Source organism: Colossoma macropomum, unplaced genomic scaffold (assembly GCF_904425465.1).
Source record: "Colossoma macropomum unplaced genomic scaffold, Colossoma_macropomum, whole genome shotgun sequence".
NCBI lineage: Eukaryota > Metazoa > Chordata > Actinopteri > Characiformes > Serrasalmidae > Colossoma > Colossoma macropomum.
In genome coordinates this window covers 3,830,053-3,849,722 of record NW_023494802.1, presented here as the reverse complement: position 1 = coordinate 3,849,722, position 19,670 = coordinate 3,830,053, and the positions used below count along the sequence as shown (strand labels likewise).

The window sequence follows — 19,670 nt, the reverse complement described above, 5'->3', positions numbered from 1 at the left end:
TTCTTTACAAACAAACTTATGTAGAAATAAGAGTATTATCGTTCAAAAATGCTCAGGAAAGTACAAATCCATCATATTGTACAATGTATCTGAGTAAAAAGAATAGTTACTGTCCACCTCTGTAAAAATACTTATTCTCTTGGTGTTCAGATACATTTTGTACTACCTTTGATTTATAACAGCTTCACATTATGATTAGCTGCATACAAGGGAGTGCAGATGCCAGTGAAATCTTTTTACTAACAGTCTATTTAACCTTTAAATTAACTAAAGATTCAATTTTCTCCATTTCATTCTTTTCAATATCATTGCATAACCATGCGGACAGACATTTTTAGTCTAGATTCACTGTAGTTTCAGATCCTCCTACAAAATGTAATATAAAAAACAAGGAAATACAAACACTTTTTAAATGATCATTTCATATATTAAAGGACAGTTTTGCAAGACCCGTATCACCCATGTGAAAAAAGTAATTGCCCCCATAAACTTCACTGGTCATGCCACCTTTTAGGTGCAACAGCTGTAACTAAGCGCCTCCTATACCTGGAGATCAGTCACTGCAGGGCTTTCAGACATGAACTGCTCATTTAAGGTTCTGCCACAGTCTCTCATTGTGGTTCAAGTCAGGACTGACTAAGCCACTCCAAATCCTTAATTTTGTTTCTTTTGAGAAATTCAGAGGTGGACATGCTCTTGTGCTCTGGCTCATTGTCTTGCTCCATAACACATTTGTGCTTGAGCTTCAAATCCCCGACTGACGACTGCAGGATTCATGGTTCTGTCAATTATGGCAAGTCGCCCAGGCCCTGAAGCAGCAAAGCATCCCCACACAATCACACTACCACCACCATGTTTTCCTCTTGATGTTCTTATTGTGGAATGCAGTGTTAGCTTAATGCTAGATGTAGCAGGACCCCTGTGTTACAAAAAGTTCACTGTACTTTGATGGAGTCACAGAGCCTTAGAAATGGCTTTGTAACCTATTCCAGAAATATATATTTCGAATTTCTTTTCAGTGCAGCAGAGCGTGCTTCTTGTTGACACCTTTTAGGCTACTTCACTTTACTTAAAAGGATCTTATTGTGTGATGTCATGTTTAGATTGAAAAGGGCTGGCAGTAATCAAGCCTGAGTGTGTCTAGGTTAATTGATCCCAATTATCAACTAAATATGGTCAGTCGTTTGATTGAGTAGCTAAGCAGGCAGTTACTTTTTCACACAGGGCAAATTGGTATTGGATAACTTTTTCCTTTAATAAATGAAATGATCATTTAAAAACTGTGGTTGGAGTTTACTCAGGTTGTCCTTATATAAAATATTGTTTGAAGATCTGAAAAAATTAGATGTCCGAATATGCACAAATATAGGAATTCACTGCACTGTACATGGGGTTGAAGTTCATTTTGTGGTGAATCTAAAAAGCAATATGGAAGCAACCTTCTATATGGTAGGCTTACTGAAATATTCTCCATCTCTTCTTTTGGGCCACAGAGAAAACATACAACATTGCACCAAATGCCTCTTAGCTATTAAGACAAATAGCTAATTCCTTTGATGTAGCTTTAATGCTACTTGGTGACGTTTTCAGTTACCCAGTGGCTTTATCTCATCTGTTTTCTTTGTACTAGATCATCTTATGTTTGTGACTGATGGCCAGGTGTCAAAAAACTGACACTTGGATTCATGCACAAGATTTTCATCATGTTCATGTTAGAACAGCACATTTCACCGCAGTCATTTGGAGGTGATTGGAGTGAGAACACTTTTCATCCTGAGGGCAGCTCAAAGTGCTGTACAGACAGGTGATGAAATGGTAATAGAAGAACCTACAAGTATTAATTTGAAATCACAAGACTACAGCACAGATCAAAAGAACAAATTAAAAGATAAATACCAAAGAGACATAGAATTTGAATTCAATGCTAAGTTAACAAGATTCATTTTGAAATGTTTCCTAAAGTGAGCATTGAGCTTGACTGTCTAATAAAAGGAGAAATTGAGCTTAGAAGCATAATAACTGAAAGAGTCTCTCCACATTTTCTGTATTTTACAGAATGTGTTTGCAGAAGGCCAGTATCTGCAAATCTAAGATCATGTGTTGGAACACAGACAAACATTCTTTGAGGGAAGTAGCTTTAAGATCATTTAGAGCCTTAAAAAACTAGTAGCAGAACTTTGTTGGGATCCATGCTGCTGTGTTTTGTAGGAGTTGTAGAGGTTGTATTGTTTTCTCCAGTAAGAAGAGCATTACAGTGATCAACTCTGCTTGTAACAAATGCATGAACAAGTTTATCTGTGTCGCTCTGAGACAGAAAAGGCTGAGTCTAGCAAGAGTTTCTTAACAATAAAAAGCATCTTTAGTGACTACGTGTACATGAGGAATAAAACAAAGCTCAGAATCTAAGACTGGACCCAAGTTTCTACTTCATACCATTATCAGGGGTCACATCAAATACAATACACAGATATGTAGAGCTTTGTAAATTGTTTAATGCTGCTTATTGTGTGTTTTTAAGTTGATATTGCAGATATGTAATATTTAAAGACATACATACTTCATTCAGTTGTTAAATTCCTCAGTTTCAGGTAGCATCACTGCTGAGAAGAATGGTGGTGCAGGGGTGCGTCTGCATGGTCCTCCACCAGGTGGAGTGTTGTGCAGAGAGCACTTTCTGCTCTCAGGACAAAGGAGTGCTGCCTACAGTCACAGTGGACCTGATGGGAAGAACTGTAACCCTTTGGTGAGGACTGTTCTGTTATCATAACTAGGGGATGCACCAATATGGGAAATGTGGGCTGATGCCGATATTTTTCATGTACATACGTCTGTCGATTCCAAAACCGATGTCGATACAACACCTATAAAATGTACGAATTGGAACTACCCTTATGAAGAAATGTAACATTTATTTTAGAAGGTTATAGATGCAGTAAAATGAATAAAATGCAGACATTTCAGCACAGCAGCCCAGTGTCACTTAAACATTCGGCTCATGTGGAGTGCAATAAACACATCTATACAATAAAAAAATATACATCTAGATCAATACAATGCAGATATTTTCATTGTATAGATATAACTAAATGCCAACACTGATATGATTCTGAAATCATTGTGTATCTCTAATCATCACGTGAAGATCAAATACTTTATGATATTATGGTTGTATGGATGGGAGCAAATATAAAAGATAGTTCATTCACAGTGCTTAATTAGATACTTCCTGCTACTGCTCAGAATTACCATATTATAACTGCATGTCCTCCTGAAAAGCAGCTGCATGTTTGAAGTAGGAGGGAGCTTATTTCTTCAAACTGTCCTTCTTTCTAAAATAGACATCATATAGTCATTTATAATGCAAAAGTACCCTCAGAACACCACTCAAAAGAAGGCTGTGTAGTTTATAATAGGTATTTTCAGAAGTCTCTATGACCCAGAGCATCTATTCAGGCCAAATTCAGTATTCCATCTGACTGTAGCAGTTCGAACTGCCCCTCAATCAACTACTACTAAATGCACAGGCCTACATTCGGCTGTAAGTCATTTGTTTAGGTTGCAATGTAAAATATGTATTCTTTTTGAATGGGAGGGACAAAATTATTGAAACAGTGTTGTATGATTATAGTCTCACTGAGTTGGGTTGCATTTTTGCTTTCTAGTTCATGTTGAAACGATCATATTTTGTGTAATTACTATCATGTAGATGGACACTTGTAGACTAGGAACAGGCATGTGGGTCAAAGCCTTTTTTCTAGCTCTCAATACATAAATCAGGTCATCAGGTTTTACTCTAATTGGACTGGTTATTAATTTCAGCACACTGGCTTTGGCTTATGTGGCTTCCTATAGCAGCCCTGGTATAAACCAGATTTTTTAAGACAGTCCTGCTATCTCCATCCACATATCTCACTCAATAACTACAGTCTGTACTTATGTTGGCCATTTTCTAGTGTTTGGCACATGCCCTTTGTGATACTTGACACTATTGCCTTTAACACACTAAGAAATCTCACTGTTGTCATGACTGACACAACTCTGGTAACTGTTGCACTTTCACAATGGTTGAGCTTCAGAAACTTGCAATAATTATTATTATTTTAGAGTCAAATTTGTGTTTGCCCAGCAAAATTGCTAGTCTCTTTTGGTTGGGGATTTTGCTGTGTGGTTTGTTTATAAGTCATATTTCTTAACAGAACTTGAAAAGACCTTGCAAGGTTTGAAGATCATGTAACCACTACTATCTTGATCTGAACTGCTGTCAGTACCCGCACCCCTTGTTGATGGTTCAGCTGGAATAGTTACCAGTTTTTGGAGCACGTGCTAGCAGACGTTGTCATGTTCAAAGTGAACAGGATGTATAAGTACCCGTATTTGTAGTCAGCTGGGGCTGCCAAATGTGTCTCTCAGCTCCAGATGCAGATGTCCATGTAGACTATCCAAAGCCACCCTGATCCAAACAGTGCTTGGACCATAAAGGTGCCCTGACTTCCCAGTTACGATAAAAATTTCAGCTTCAATGCTCATCTGGAACCTTAGTAGGACTTGCCATGATGATTTACACATAATATGATTTTGTGGACCAATTACAAGCATTTTGTGTAGTTTGGTAGCTGAAGTACTACATACTACAGAAGATTTACATGAGCCACAGCTCGCAAACTCAAACGCAGAGTATCAATTTCTGAAGGACACAGAGAGCGAAATTCTCTTCTTTTGGAATGGAATGTTCATATTCATAGCAATATTAGTGGACGCCAGTTACAGGGAACAAAATTCCCTTCTCTGGGAATGGAATGTACATTTGCAAAGCAACAGTGGTGGAAACCAGTTACAGGTACTTTCCTGTCACCCTATGCATCTACACTCTACATCTACAAAAAGATGGTTCTTCATGGGTTCTTTGGTAAAGGCACTGGTTCTATTCAGAACCATGAGTTCTATATAGAACCACTTCATGCAAAAATGGTTCTTTACATGGTGAAATGGTTGTTCAGATTGATGGAGAATGTGTTGTGTATGGTTCTATATAGAACTAAAAAATGATATTAGCAACAAAAAGGGTTGTTACAATGTCAAGCTTGTAACAATAGAAGAACACTTTTTGGTGCTATTTAGAACCATTTTCAAAATCATGAACAACACAATCTCCATCAATCTGAACAGCCACTTTACAATGCAAAGAACCATTTAAGCATGCAAAGGGTTCTTTGAGTGTTCATGATTCTATATAGAACCATTGTCTGAATAAATGAAATAGATAGAACCCTTTTCAAAATATATAGAACCCTTTTCAAAAAGGTTCTATATAAAACATCACCTGTACATTCATGGACGTTTTTCATCAATCTGGAGAACCCTTTTATCATGCAAATAACCCTATAATCATGCAAAGTGTTCTTTGAGTGTTCATGGTTCTATATAGAACCATTTTCTTTACTGAAGAAGTCCAGCTCCATAGCAGAGCATTTTAAACTGAAAAATGAATGTCATGTAAGAACTCTGAACAAACATTGTAGCGGTCTGATGTGAATATTACACATATTTTGATGAGATATTTTCTCATTAAGTTGAACAAGATTTTGCCAACACACAACACAACAGAGCACATGGGGTTTTGGTTGCTTCTGATTGGTCTAAGTCAGGGGTGGCAACCCAAATGTTAAGAGGAGTCCTTTCAGCAAAAATCAAACCACCTTGGGAGCCACAACATTTTATGTCCATTTTACCATCTTGACTGTAAATATGTCTCAGTATGTGCTAATGTGTTAGTGTAGGCTAACAAATTTAATATAAATGGAAACACAGACTTACTTTGCTCTGCTTTAAGCTTTAGCTCAACTATAGCCGCTTTTGTCGCAGCTCCAGCAGGAAACATTTCCAAAAGTAGAGCAGTTTCTTGTAAAATGTCTCTCAACGTTCAACTTTTTGCAAGGCTGAAGTCAGCTTCTCATTCGCCAGCTTCTTGTTTGAATTTTCGAATTTTGGAATTCGAATGTTCCACCTTAAATGAACCAGAATGTAACTGCGGCACCATTTAAGGTGGAACAGGAAAATTTGAACAAGAAGCTGGAGAATGAGAAGCTGACTTCAGCTTCACAACGTTTTACTGTTTGACAGTTTTTCGTCGCAGATTAAACGTATCAGGAAACCAGCTGGAGGGATTATAAATGCAAAGAAGTCCATTCGTCCCCAAATAATAAATGTTCATCTTAAATCTTTCTCTTTGCCTTTTCGTCAGCTACTAGCTAGGCGAGATTGTTGTCTATGTTGCTATGGTGACCAGCGGTCTTTGCGCCAACCTTCAGGGTTAAAGGGTGAATTAGCATTAGCGTTTAAGACCATTTATTGTCAAAATTTACACTTAAAATGTAAGAGAACTTTGGTGATAATGTAGCTTATTACTAAAGCTGCAGCCGTTTCGAGTAAAAAAAATTGCACTCTTTTAGTCGAAAGTAGAAAAACGATTCATCTGTCAGCCTTACATTACAGACATGAACAACCTGCAAAGTTCTTCCAAATAAAAAGACCACACATCCATGAATGCAAAAGCTTAGCACTTAGCATTCAACAATTCTGTGTTTTTAAAAAAAGACAAATCTGTCTTTTTTCCTTTCAGTAATGTAGCTGCTATGTAGAATGTGTCTACATGAATACAAATGAAACAAACCATGAGCGTGCTGTCATGGCTGAGCTCACCTGAGTTGAAAAATAAACAAACAGTGCCTACGCAGAGGGAAATTAATGTGAGCTGACTCATTCTCAGCAGATCCATTTCTAAACAGACTCGCGTCTGAAGATTTTTTTCTAGGTTTAAGAAAAACCTATATCATGACTGAGAAGTCACTGCAGAATGGCAACAGGAAACAACCTACATTCTTTTACATTGACTTAGCACTCATATACTAACCCAAAACACAAGCTCCAAAGCACAAAGCAGGTGCTAACCAATGAACATTTTAATTAAATGCTCAAATATGTATACCATGTTCTTCAGAATACTCAGCAATCACTTAACATTGAATTATAGTCACTAATTGTATCATTTTTCTAAAAAGAAAGCTTGAATGCATCAAAGAGCAACCTTGAAAATAACAGTATATTTGTTAAAAGGTACACGTACTGCTACATTGTTTTCCAAATTACAGTAATTATGCTTGGGCCTATTATTAGTGTGTACATAACAAGAGGTCCAACTTATTTATACATGATTCATCTTACAACTGAGTAAAGAATGAGCATAAACATCAGACAGGTGGACGGTTTGAGTTAACCATATGCACTAAAATTCATAGTCAAGGAAAAAGAAACTATATACAGTCATATGCAAAAGTTTTGCTGATTTTCTGAGTGAACAGGGAACAAACTTAAATATGGGATATTTCCGCAAATTTTAGTGCTTTAAAGTTTAACAAATTGGTAAAAAAATAAACCATAAAATCTAAAATGTGCTGTAACTTTTGCACGGGCCACATTCTGTTTTATTTTTTCTCCAATATGTCATATTCAGCAAATAAACATTAATTATGCACCACAATATGCAGTAGTGTAGATGAGGTGTCAACTTATTTTCACTTAGAAAATCAACACAACAAGTAATTTGGCCAAACTTTTGTATACAACTATCTGAACTCTACTTTTTTAATGGACATTTTGTTGCTATTTCCCCAATTGGCCCTCCCATTGGCATTGCACACTGTAAATGCCTATGTTCAAATACCACAATGGAAAAAAGCTTGAAGGAGTGCTATATTATGTTTCCCAGCTGTATATGCCTTCGTAGCCCATCAGTGGTTTATGCTAGTAAAGGGCACAGAAAACTACAATATTCTGCTTGTTTGGCTTTGTGCTCTGTGGTTCAATAAGGCAGTGGAGAGACTGCAGTCAGTGCAGGAAGGCACCTGAGCGGCCTTCACAGAGAGGCTCAGAGGAAGCTGTTGTCGCTGGAGACGTAGGAGAAGCCACTGAAGGCGTTGGAGCTGCTGGTGGCCAGGCTGGGGGTCAGCTCTGGAGTGCGGCCCACAGAGTTTGGCACCACCTCTCTGGTGAACTCTGGGTCAATGTGCTGTAGGTCAGCTGGACCTCTCTGGGGAAATGAAGAAATAGTCAATGGTGATACAAACTGAACAGAATGAGTACAATCATCAATAATGTTCAATACATATTAGAAAAAAATAACAAAAAATAAACTTGAAAAAATAAACTATTTAAGAAGGAATGGGAGGAAAAATCAAACAATTGGTTAAAAAAAGTAAAATAAAAAATAATGGCATAAAGGGTAGACAGTTATCTACAAGTACTGATGATTTCCATAAGAAAAGTATATCTTAAAGTCATTTATCATGTTAACTATAACACATCATCATATTGCCCACCCCTAGTTATTAAGATACTTATGATTATACATTCGCAATTATTATTATATATAGTCACTGTAGCTAATCGTGATTTTACAATACTTTGTCATAATGAAATAACACAATGTGTGATTAAATGATAATCAAAAACACTCTGAAAATGAGTTCTGGTACTTTTAAAGGGGAATTCCACTGATTTTTTTCTGCATAATTTATTCACTGAGACATAGTCATTCAGAGTGTGATGTGAAATAGTTCTAGTGAAATTTACTGACTCAGATTTATTTACAGTGGTAGTGATAGGAACCAGGGGTCGCACAACACAAAGGTAGCCATTTTATCTGCTATCCAAAACCACCAGTTAGCCAGTGCATGTCTTCTAAGTTTTTATATCATCGCTCTCCAAAGAAAAGCATGTATCTCTATTATTTTTTCTAAAAATTTCAACACTGTCGCTGTTCTTTACATTATAGTACACCAGTTTACACCAGTATAAATGTACCAAAATCACTTCAAATAAAATCTCTTTAGATTTTTGCTTTCTCCTGCACAGTTATTATTTTGGACCATATGTAATATGTAATGTTGATAATGATAAAACAATGCTCTACCTGAAAAAATAAGCTTTCTTTTGTTGTTTTTTTTGCCTTCACATACCATGAAAAAAACATTTTAGGCCAAAAGCTTGTTGTAAAACAGTGTCACTGGCATCAGGTAACATGTGTGTGACCATTTCATGTAGTGACTTTAAGACATGTAGCTTTTAGAGACTCTTCAGACATCTGATTCCTATTACCACCATTGCTATGAGCAAATGCATTTCACATCAAACCACTCTGAAAAACTTTGTATACATTTTAATGATTGAGCTGTGCAGAAATTGATGGAATTCTTCTTTAAGCACACAGAAACCGCTTTACTGTACACTTTAGGTCTAGAATTATGCTCTTGATTCAGTGTTCCAACCTACCACATTTGGGTTGTATGGTGGAGTGATGCGCTTGTGGTAGAGGTCATCCCAGTTAATGGGGCTGAAGAACACATGATTTTTAATCTCCAGCTGCAAATCAAAACAATGCATACATTTCATTAATAATTACATCTGCCCAAATGCACAGTATCAGTAACCAGGAGTGTAGAGTTTTTGATATTGGCTGCATTCTACACATTCATTACATTTGTATTTCAATTTCACCTATCCATCCTCACCTCAAACAAATGCATTTTTTCAAAGCAACTGTTGTTAGACTTTACAAAACACTGACAAAAATCTAATTTTAATCTAATAAGAAATTGTACCAGATAACTCAGTTAGTCTAAATATCTAAATTTAGATGTGTTATAAATTTCAAATTTCTTAGTGATAACAATACAGTCCAATTTAGTAGTGCAGCATTTTAAACTGGAACCTCAATGTTATGCAGTGGCACTAAACTAAAATCACTACAGTTTCTAATTTGCTTCAATGGGATTGTCCAACTTGAGAAAAATGACCTGAGTTCTACTTACAAAGTCAGCGATGGCCCCTAATCGCCGATGCTGGTCTTTCTGCAGAAGCCCATGCAGCAGGTGACACACCGCATCAGATTTACCAGGAGGCATCTGCAGGGGCTTGTATAAGATGGCATCATACATCTCAGCTACATCTCGGCGGTAGAATGGAGGCTGTACGAGTCACATTATGAAAGAGACACAAAGAGAAAATTCTAAATCTGTAGAATTTCATATGGTCTCATATAACATTGAAGCATGGCAGCTAGCTTGATAGCTAGATAGCTAGCTAGCTAGCTTGATAGCTTGATAGCTAGATAGCTAGCTATCTAGCTAGATAGATAGATAGATAGATAGATAGATAGGTCTCAGGTGATTTAATCTACTCATCAGATAACTTTGTCACTGTTAGTCGTCAGAGTGTGAGCCAGCTCCAGTGCATGCTGTCATTAAAGCAAAAAGGTGATAAAGTATGCTGATAACATAATTTGTAATCAAAAGTGTTGTATTCAGTTAGAAAGGAATACAAAATAAAAGTAATTTTGCAGTCCATTCATAACTACATATACATACAATGTAAAGGGCAGCTGGAATTTTTAAATAATGTAAAAAAAATGTGAAAAATAATGTGAAAATGTAGTTACAAGGTATTAATATGACAAATTGTTACTGAAACTTACTAAGCTGAAGAGCATTTCATACAGCACCGCTCCTAGGCACCACCAGTCCACCGTGCGGTCATATGGCTCTTTCCGAAGCACCTCCGGGGCCAGGTACTAAGACAAAAGAGGGAAATCATATGACAGAGATCAAAGCCGAATCCAGTAACATATCTATTTATATTCTTGCTCTGCTCACCTCAGGCGTTCCGCAAAATGTTGAAGTGGTGGCTTCTGGTTCTAATCCTTCTTTACACAAGCCAAAATCAGTCAGAACCACATGACCCTAGAACAGGGCAAGACATTTAGTGTAAAAAAACTATAAGATATTTTTACAAAGTTTGGAACACATCAGAGTCAAAGACAATTAGGTTTCTTACCTGAGCATCTAATAGAATGTTTTCTGGTTTCAAATCCCTGTATGAGTACATTAAAGAGCAGAAAGAAGTCACATGAGCAATAAATTCATCTTATCAGGGCTGTCACTACAAGGGGAAATAGTAATCTATTGATTATTTTGATGATTAATTGAGTAGCGACTTTTTTAAAAGGCTACCAATTATGTCCTAAACAATACCTAATCTAAACCAATGACAAAGCCTTCCAAGGATTCCAAAATACTTTACTGGAAAAACCTTATGCAGATCAACCAGCCACTTCATTACGCTCACCTCCTTGTTTCTACACTCACTGTCCAACTGTGCTGCTGCACAGTTTGTGTTGGTCATCCTCTAGTCCTTCATGAGTTCATGAGTGGTCACAGGATGCTGCTGGCCAGAGTGGTCACAGGATGCTGTTGGCCAGATATTTTTAGTTCTCAGTCCAGCAGTGACACTGAGGTGTTTAAACTCCAGGAGCACTGCTGTGTCTGATCCACCAACAAGTCAGTGTCAACGCAGTGCTGAAAATGATCCACCACCCAAATAATACCTGCTCTGTGGTGGTGGTCCAGACCATTGAAGAACATGGTGAAAGGGGGCTAACAAAGTATGCAGAGAAACAGATGGACTAAAGTCTGTAATTATAGAGCTACAAAGTGCTCCTGTATGGTCAGTGGAGCTGATAAAATGGACAAAGAGTGTAGATACAAGGTAGGTTTACTTAATAAAGTGGCTGGTCAGTGTATATATCAGAGTTTGCGTATCAGAGACAAATAACCTCCAGTGTAAAAACTGAAACATATGCAAATCTCCAGCTAATTATTAACTAATAATTACCTATAATTGTGACCTTTGATATTATAGTGTAAAAAAACAGAAAATGGTCTCAGTCACTGACCTGTAAATGATATTGAGGGAATGGAGGTAGCCGATTGCACTGGCCACCTCAGCGATGTAGAAGCGGGCTCGTGCTTCTGAGAAACATCGCTCTCTTTGAAGATGGAAGAATAACTGTAGAGAAAGAAAAGAAATGTACTGTAGTCATCTAAATCTGAACTATATTTGAACTTTGTTATCGACACAGAAAATGTGGTATCATGAAACAACCTGAGAGCAAACATGTCCCATGATAAGAACTCATGTAATACATGTGTGCCAGGGACTTACTCACCTCTCCTCCATTGACGTAGTCGAGGACGAAATAAAGCTTCTCTGAGGTTTGAAATGAGTAGTGGAGGCCCACCAGGAACGGATGCTTCAGGCTCTTCAGCAGCACGTTCCTCTCTGCCATTATATTCTTTTGCTGGAAGACAAAGACCAACTAGGTCTGTCACAGTTACTTGATCAAACTTAGCATCTCACAAGTGAACATTGAGCAGGTAGACAGAGGTGGAAAGTAATGAATTACATTTTCTGTCATTACAGTACTTGAGTATACTTTCCCCTATAAAGGTACTTTTTGAAGTAGAATTAAATCACATAACTTTTACTTAAGTTATTTTCTAATAAAGTACTTTTACTTTGCTGCTTTTATTTTAATAACCTCACAGAGTAAAAATAAATTATGAGTGTCTCAGCTCATAAATCGATTAGAAGAGAGTATAGTTACATTTACAAGATTCAGTTCTGAAAGCCAATCAAAACTTTGTAAGGGGTTAAACTCAATTGCTTGATTTAAAAAAATCATTCCTGAAATTTGATCTTGTTGATTAATCATCTATAATAATTCACTGGCTATTGAATAAAAATAATGCATAATGCAGTTTATATGCATGTTTTGCCAAATATTGTTTCAAATATTTTTAATAGTCCATTAAATTCTTACTGTATTCCCTTTTTAAAATCTATGATTACTATTTTTTCTAAGCAGTTTATTCCATTACTGATATATTAAAAAATATAATGCCTTTAAAAACCTCATTACCGGATTATTGTAAAAGTAGATTACTTGGTTACTACTATAATTGATAATATGAGCTCTCATTACTCGATCAATCAACAATATAGATTGCTTGATTATGAATTCAATTAATAATATAATATAGCCTGAAAAACCTCTTGATTATACATTTAATCAAGAGAATAGATAACTTGATAACTTATATAATATAATACATAATACTAATATAACTAATATATAATGCACCATTTTAAAAAATAATCGTCAAAATACATAATTAGCCTATTAATATAATCAATAATATAATATTGCCTTGGTTATTCATCACAACAGATTACTTGACTAATATAATCGATAATACACTATGAAAAAACTCTGATAGTTTGATAAATTGTCAAAATAGATAACTAATATATTAATAACTTAATAACTAATATAATCAATAACATAATATGACCCTAAAATCAAAACTCTGATTATTTGATTAATCATGAAAATAAATCACTTCATCATAAATATTATCAATCATATTATATAGTCTTGTGATGGCTTGGTTAGTGTGAAAGCTTAGGCTGATTACTCCCTCACTAAATACAATCTATAACATAGATAATAGATAATAACAAAATATGGTCTTATTAATAAACAATATAGTTTACCCAATGACTAACATAACTGATATTATAATATGGCCTTTTTTGAAAAACTCTCGATTAATTGCCCATTTGACGTATTACTAATAGAGTATAATGGTTAACATATTATGGCTTTTAAAAAATGGGATAACTTAATTAATCATCAAAACAGATTATGCGATAACTAATATAATTGAGAATTTAATATGGCCTAAAATCAAAATTCTGTTAGATTCATCATCAGAATAGATTACTCATTTATGAATATATAATTAACAACTGTGATGTCTCAATTAGGGCGAAGGCTTAGGCTGAGTACTCCATTACTAATATAATCTATAATATAATATGTCCTTTGGAAAAAAAACAGATTACTTAATTAATAAACAATATAGATTACTCAAAGTATCAATAGGATCGATAACATGGCCTTTTTAAAAATATCTGCACCATTTTGATTATTACTAAAATAATGGGTAAAATATCCTGGCCTTTGAAAACTGGACAACTTGATTAACCATCAAAACAGATTATTCAGTAAGAAATGTAGCTGATAATATAATGTGTCCTCCAAAAGCTCAGATTATGCAATAAATCAACAATATATACAGTTCAATTTCGTTTCTTTTGATCTGGCTACTCAGTTAATCATAAAAATACATGACTCGATTACTAATATAATCAGTAGTGACCGTCCTAGACAGAACAGCCTTGTCCAACAGCGCCTTCACTATGAACAACAAGCAACAATGGTACAGTGTGGAGAGCGTTCAGGAGAGATGCCGTTAGCATCTGCTCAAACAGTGGCTCATTCTTGTTATTTTTGCTTATTTGAGACAATGGACTCATATGACTTACACAGCACTAGTGCATTACAAATAGCACATTTAGCAGGATTTCAACCCATTTCACAACTCATTTGACATTGCAACATGGAAAATGTGAAAGCAGCACCCACAGGCACAGACACATTAAAAGAAAAGTTAAGAAGTACTTGGCTAGCAGCTATAAATGATTGCCATGGTACAAAGGACAGAACAAACTGATTAGATTAGATCAGTGGAACAGCAACAAATGAGTCAGTGTCCACATTTGCTTCTAATTAATCCCACTGTCAAACAAATTACTCAAAATAATGGCACAAAGAAAGGTGCTTTAAAAGGTGAGTAATGCAAACCTCTTTTTTCTTCAAGATGACTTTTTTCTGAAGAACTTTCACGGCATAAAATTTTCCATCCGCTTTGAGTTTGGCCAGGAGCACCTGCAGTTGATAATGTCAAACTGTCTGTCATTGCTTTGGACAAAAAAAGCTGTAAATTCTAAATCTTCTCCAGTATATTCAAAAGATAGCACAGTAAACAAAGTTCAGCAAGCTTCCTATTAAGAAGTTAATCATTTCTCAAGCTGTATTACAAGCTTTCTGCAGCACACTTACTTTTCCAAAGGTTCCTTTCCCAATCACAGCAAGGAAATCAAAGTCAGTGGGTTTGGCACTGAAAGTGAACAAGGCACAAAAATGAGCATGGTTATAACACTATATTCTTGTACATATGTCAAAATCGTTCTAGATTACAGTTTAAAGACCTTTGAAGGTCATTTTTCCACACAGGTCTATGAGAATATTGTGCATATGTTCTGTATAAATGCACCTTTTCTCTGTGTAATACAGTGTTTTTAAGTTATAAAAGTGTATATAAGATGCTCAGGTATGTGTTTTTTTATGCACAACGAAACAGAAAACTCACTGAGGATTGGCTGAAGCTCCCAGATTCACATCGCTGGTCGTAGGGGACGGTGGCTGAAGGACAAACGTTCAGTTATTCAAAAAAGAAACACAAGGCCATAAAATCAAGGTAAAGGTCTGAAAACATTTAAAAAAGGACTTACTTGGTTATAATGTGCCATGTTTCTGTTCCATTCCGCTGTCCACCCAGTTCCCACAGGGCAGCAGAAGCTACATCAAAGCTGTGTTTCAAAGGCAAATGGTCAACATTTGATGACTCGACCACTATGAAAACTGTCGCCTTGCTGAATATACAGACAGTGGCATCACAAAACTGGATCTTCAGGTTTGTGATACGAAACAAACCCATGAAGGACATTGTAACAAACAGTTCCCATCAGGTTTACACAGTAAACACTGTCTCTTCAAATAAAGGAACTGGACAACTGGCCTCTATTTACTGCTATGCATTCAGAACATATGACAGTAATAAAAAAAGCCTAATGTTACAAATAATGCAGTTAGAGTGCATGAAAAATATGGATAGTCATCAACTTAAACAGGTGTCAGGTATGCATATATATGTATATATAAAATGGAAACAGAGTAATTCAAAGTGATTTGATGTAAAATTTTGGGTCATTTCTTTAGGTCCATTCTTCATGAAATTTATACTCACTCTAAAGGTTAACAGACATTTTCAAATTATGTCAAAAACATATGGTTTTCTTTTGACAGCAGCGATATATATACACACACACATATGACATGACAGTAATAAAAAAAGCCTAATGTTACAAATAATGGAGTTAGAATGCACCAAATATATGGATAGTCATCAACTTAAACAGGTGTCAGGTATGCATATATATATATATATATATTCCATACACTTGTACATATGTAGATATGAATGTCTGTACATATGCAGGTCAAGTAGACACGCACTATAAAAATACTATAAAACTATTATATACAGAATATTATGGAGTGGTACAAGTATTTGTAAACAAAAATTAACTTGTACAGTAATGCAAATAAGCATTATGCTACAGGAGGAGTTATACAGTAATACTGTAAGGGAGGTTTGCTGGTTCAGTTTAAGTTTAAAGTGCGAGGTGTCTGGTTAATGAGCACTACAGCTTTGGGGGGAAGAAAACACAACTAAGATTTTCTTTACAGTGGTGGTGATGGGAACCAGGGGTCACAATGTCTACAACACAAATATACCCATTTTATTTACTATCCAAAATAATCAACCTACATTCGTTTTATATGCTAACAGTGATAAAATAGTAGTAATATATAGACTTTTCCACCATGGTGTAAAAAAAATAAAAAAATAGGAACAAAATCGTATCTCAAAACTATCATAAACGATGTGTGAAGCTTATAAAAACCCATAAACTGTAATAACTTTCTGTGAAGGAGCTTTAGGAGCATTCAGCCGTCTGGTTCCTATCACCACCACTGTGATCAGACCTGAGCTGGTACGTTTTTCTAGAACGGAACATTTAACGTCAAACCACTCCGAATGAATTTCTCATCTTAAAGGGGAACCCCATCAATTTTTCTAAATTTCTGCATAATGAAATGACATATCAACAAAATCATTCAGATTACTTAGGTGCGAAGTGCTTTGTTCTAGAGAAACTACTGAGCCAGAATTTTTCAAAGTGGTGGTGATAGGAACCAGACGTCTGAGGAGTTTAACGTCTTTAAAAGCTCCCTCACAGAAAGTTATTACATGAAATATTCTGAATACACTGCCTGGTGTTATGACATTATTTTATGGCAGTGTCGTAATAAAATTTTGGTCTAAAATGTATCTAATCCATTCATGGTGGGGGATACATAAAGGTTGTTCTACGGCAAAAATAGCCCACAAAGAAAACAGACCACTCACTATTTTACCATAATCAATATTACATATAAAATCTCGTGAAGGTTTACTGGTAGTTTTGGACAGTAAATAAAATGGCTATGTAATTTGCATGGTAGACGTCAAAGCCCCTGGTTCCTATCACCACCACCACTGTAAGTTAGTAGTAGTCAGTAAGCTACTCTACAAAACTCCTCTGAATGACTTTGTTCACATGTCAAGCATTAAATGATGCAGAAATTTTGAAAAAGCGGCGGAATTCCCCTTCAACAATTCAGCAAAAAGACTGGTCTAAACGTTGCTCGTGTTCATTAAATGCCAGTATACAGTAGTTTACCCTGTTATAGGTAGGTTACAAAATGCATTAATCGGGAAAGACAACTGCAGGAAAGTGGGAAGCAAAACGTTATGTAGGAGTAAAAACGTGCCTCCTTCAGTTTCTTGCTCTAGAGCGCGGAGAGAGATAAGAGCAGCAAAGTGCTCAAACTGTAAACAAGACGTGACGGAGCTTTTTTTGCAGTGAGCGCTGATATTAACAAACAGGCGCTTTCCACGGAGGAGAGCGCTGATAGAGATCTGATTAACGCTTCTAGCGCTTGTACAAGGCTAGTATAACACTGTCCGCGCCTCCGCTGTGTTTAAGAGAGAGAGAGAGATGGTTTTACCTGTGTGTCAGTGAAATCCGGACTGAGACGGTTCTGGTTTGTTCAGCAGCCTCTCGTCGCTACTAATGCAGCGACTTTATGGTGAGTGAATGATCAACTAAACTGTACAGGCTGGAGGAACTGGGCTGGGACAGCTAGCGCGCGCCGTTTGTATTTAGCACCTTGTGGGGACCAAATGTCCCCAGGATGATTTGGCTGCTCTCCGGGAAGGAAAAAGACCCTTTCTTTTTACTAGGACTGCAGCTTTTATTAGAAAGAAAGTAAAAGAAACCAGAGGTTAGCTGCTGTTTCCTGAAATGAAAGTGGATTAGATAATTCAGGTTAAAAGTTGTGATGTAAACAAAGTGGCTTGATGTGAGATGTCTTTACAGTGGTGCTGATAGGAACCAGAGGTCACAATGTCTACAACACAAACAGAGCCATTTTATTTACTATCCAAAACCAGAAGTGGACCTACACGTGTCTTCTGAGTTTTTACATGCAATGTTGATAATAGCAATATGTATTTTGATCTCAAAACTTTAGTGATACAGTGTTTCAGACATAAAGTAGTGTATTCTTAACCATTTCTTGTAGTAGTTTTATGTGAGGGAGATTTTAGAGACCTTAAACTCTACAGACATCTGGTTCCTATCACCACCTGTGTGAACAATTCTAAGTTTCTCTAGAACAGAACATTTCACACCAAACCACTCTGAATGACTTTGTTTACACCTTAACTATTTAATTATGCTGAAATTTGGCTTAATATGCCTTTAAAGTCAGGGCTGGGCAAAAAGGCTTAGAACATTGTGCCTAAATATCAGTAGGAGAATGCAGCATCAGATTTGCTAGGAAATGTTTGCATTTAAGATACATATGTATATATGTTATATGTGTTATCTGTGTATGATTATGTATATTATATGTATGTATGTGCTCTAAACAAAACAGTTCAACAGATCTTGAATTAAACATTTATTTATGTTGATGAGGCATGACTCTTTTACTGAAGAACTGTACATTATTATAGTTTTCCCATCAGAGAGAGAATAGTTAATCAAAAAACAAATTAAGACTTGTGTTAGATGTATTTAGTCCCAACTCCCTGTTAATTAACAAAATAATGAAGTTTAATTTCATAAGCGACAAAACAGCTGCAGAAGGTGTGAGGGTAAACGCTGCAGATGCTCCGATGCTTCTCTGCAGTGGCTCAGAATGTGCGTTTGCTCCACCTGTTGGCCGATATCATATAAAGTGCATAAACATTACCATGAGTTGAAGAAGGGGTTCGGGAGTAGCACCAAGTCTGCCAAAAACTGCCCAGATTTCAATGAACACCTACAACTTACTCTTATGTAGAAAAAAAATGACAAACAATAGCATAACGCCGGAAAGTGCTATGAGTCATGACTCCAAATATAATCACACCCATCTCGGAGGTCCTGGATGCTTTGCATAGGGGCCATGCAGGGTATTCATACTTCTACTACATTTTAGGGGTGAAAAAGGCATCAGTGCATCACAGTGTATTAACCTGACAGTGGCAATCCACCTGCACTGATTTTGGAATGTTAAAATTAACTACGATTGATTAAAATAATACTCAGGAAATGTGCTCGTTTTACTGAATTTAGCTTAACTGAATTGTGGCACTTCTTGTAAATAAATATGTTTATAAAATGTATTGTTTTTTTGACTAATTCCTCAAGTCACATCTGTGTGTTTAATTAAATTTTGAAAATGATTCAGAATTGTACCAAATTGGACAAGGTTCACTGAATCATTTCCTAATGGAATCGAATCATTGTGAGGTCAGAGATTAATACCCCCATGTGTGTGCAGTGAGGTCCAAAAGTCTGAGATATAACACTGAAAGTGCTTCTATTCTGCATTCCTTTCTAATTTAATATAATTTCTAATTACAAATAATATTATCAGCATAACAATTTGAGTGAAAAGTAGAACCCATTTATATAAATTACAGAATTTCTTAGTA

At 36.1% G+C, this 19,670-nt stretch overlaps 1 protein-coding gene across 1 annotated transcript; it reads right to left on the bottom strand.

The window, feature by feature from the left end:
* Positions 1-6,941: 6,941 nt before the first annotated feature.
* Positions 6,942-17,794, bottom strand: sgk2a (serum/glucocorticoid regulated kinase 2a). Its single transcript, XM_036591475.1, has 13 exons — positions 17,693-17,794; positions 15,310-15,387; positions 15,168-15,220; positions 14,858-14,915; positions 14,600-14,683; positions 12,059-12,190; positions 11,786-11,898; positions 10,888-10,924; positions 10,707-10,793; positions 10,529-10,624; positions 9,867-10,022; positions 9,328-9,417; positions 6,942-8,086 (listed from the first exon to the last, which is right to left on the bottom strand). The coding sequence occupies exons 2-13, from the start codon at positions 15,325-15,327 to the stop codon at positions 7,925-7,927; spliced, it is 1,086 nt and encodes a 361-aa protein (XP_036447368.1). The 5' UTR covers positions 15,328-15,387; positions 17,693-17,794; the 3' UTR covers positions 6,942-7,924.
* Positions 17,795-19,670: the final 1,876 nt, after the last annotated feature.

Bases quoted from the DNA above. Each gene is read 5' to 3' on its own strand.
- sgk2a (XM_036591475.1), bottom strand. The intron at 11,899-12,058 runs GTGAGTAAGTCC...CTTTCTCTACAG, and splicing joins ACTACGTCAATGGAGGAGAG to TTATTCTTCCATCTTCAAAG. The intron at 10,925-11,785 runs GTCAGTGACTGA...GTACTCATACAG, and splicing joins TCCCTCAATATCATTTACAG to GGATTTGAAACCAGAAAACA.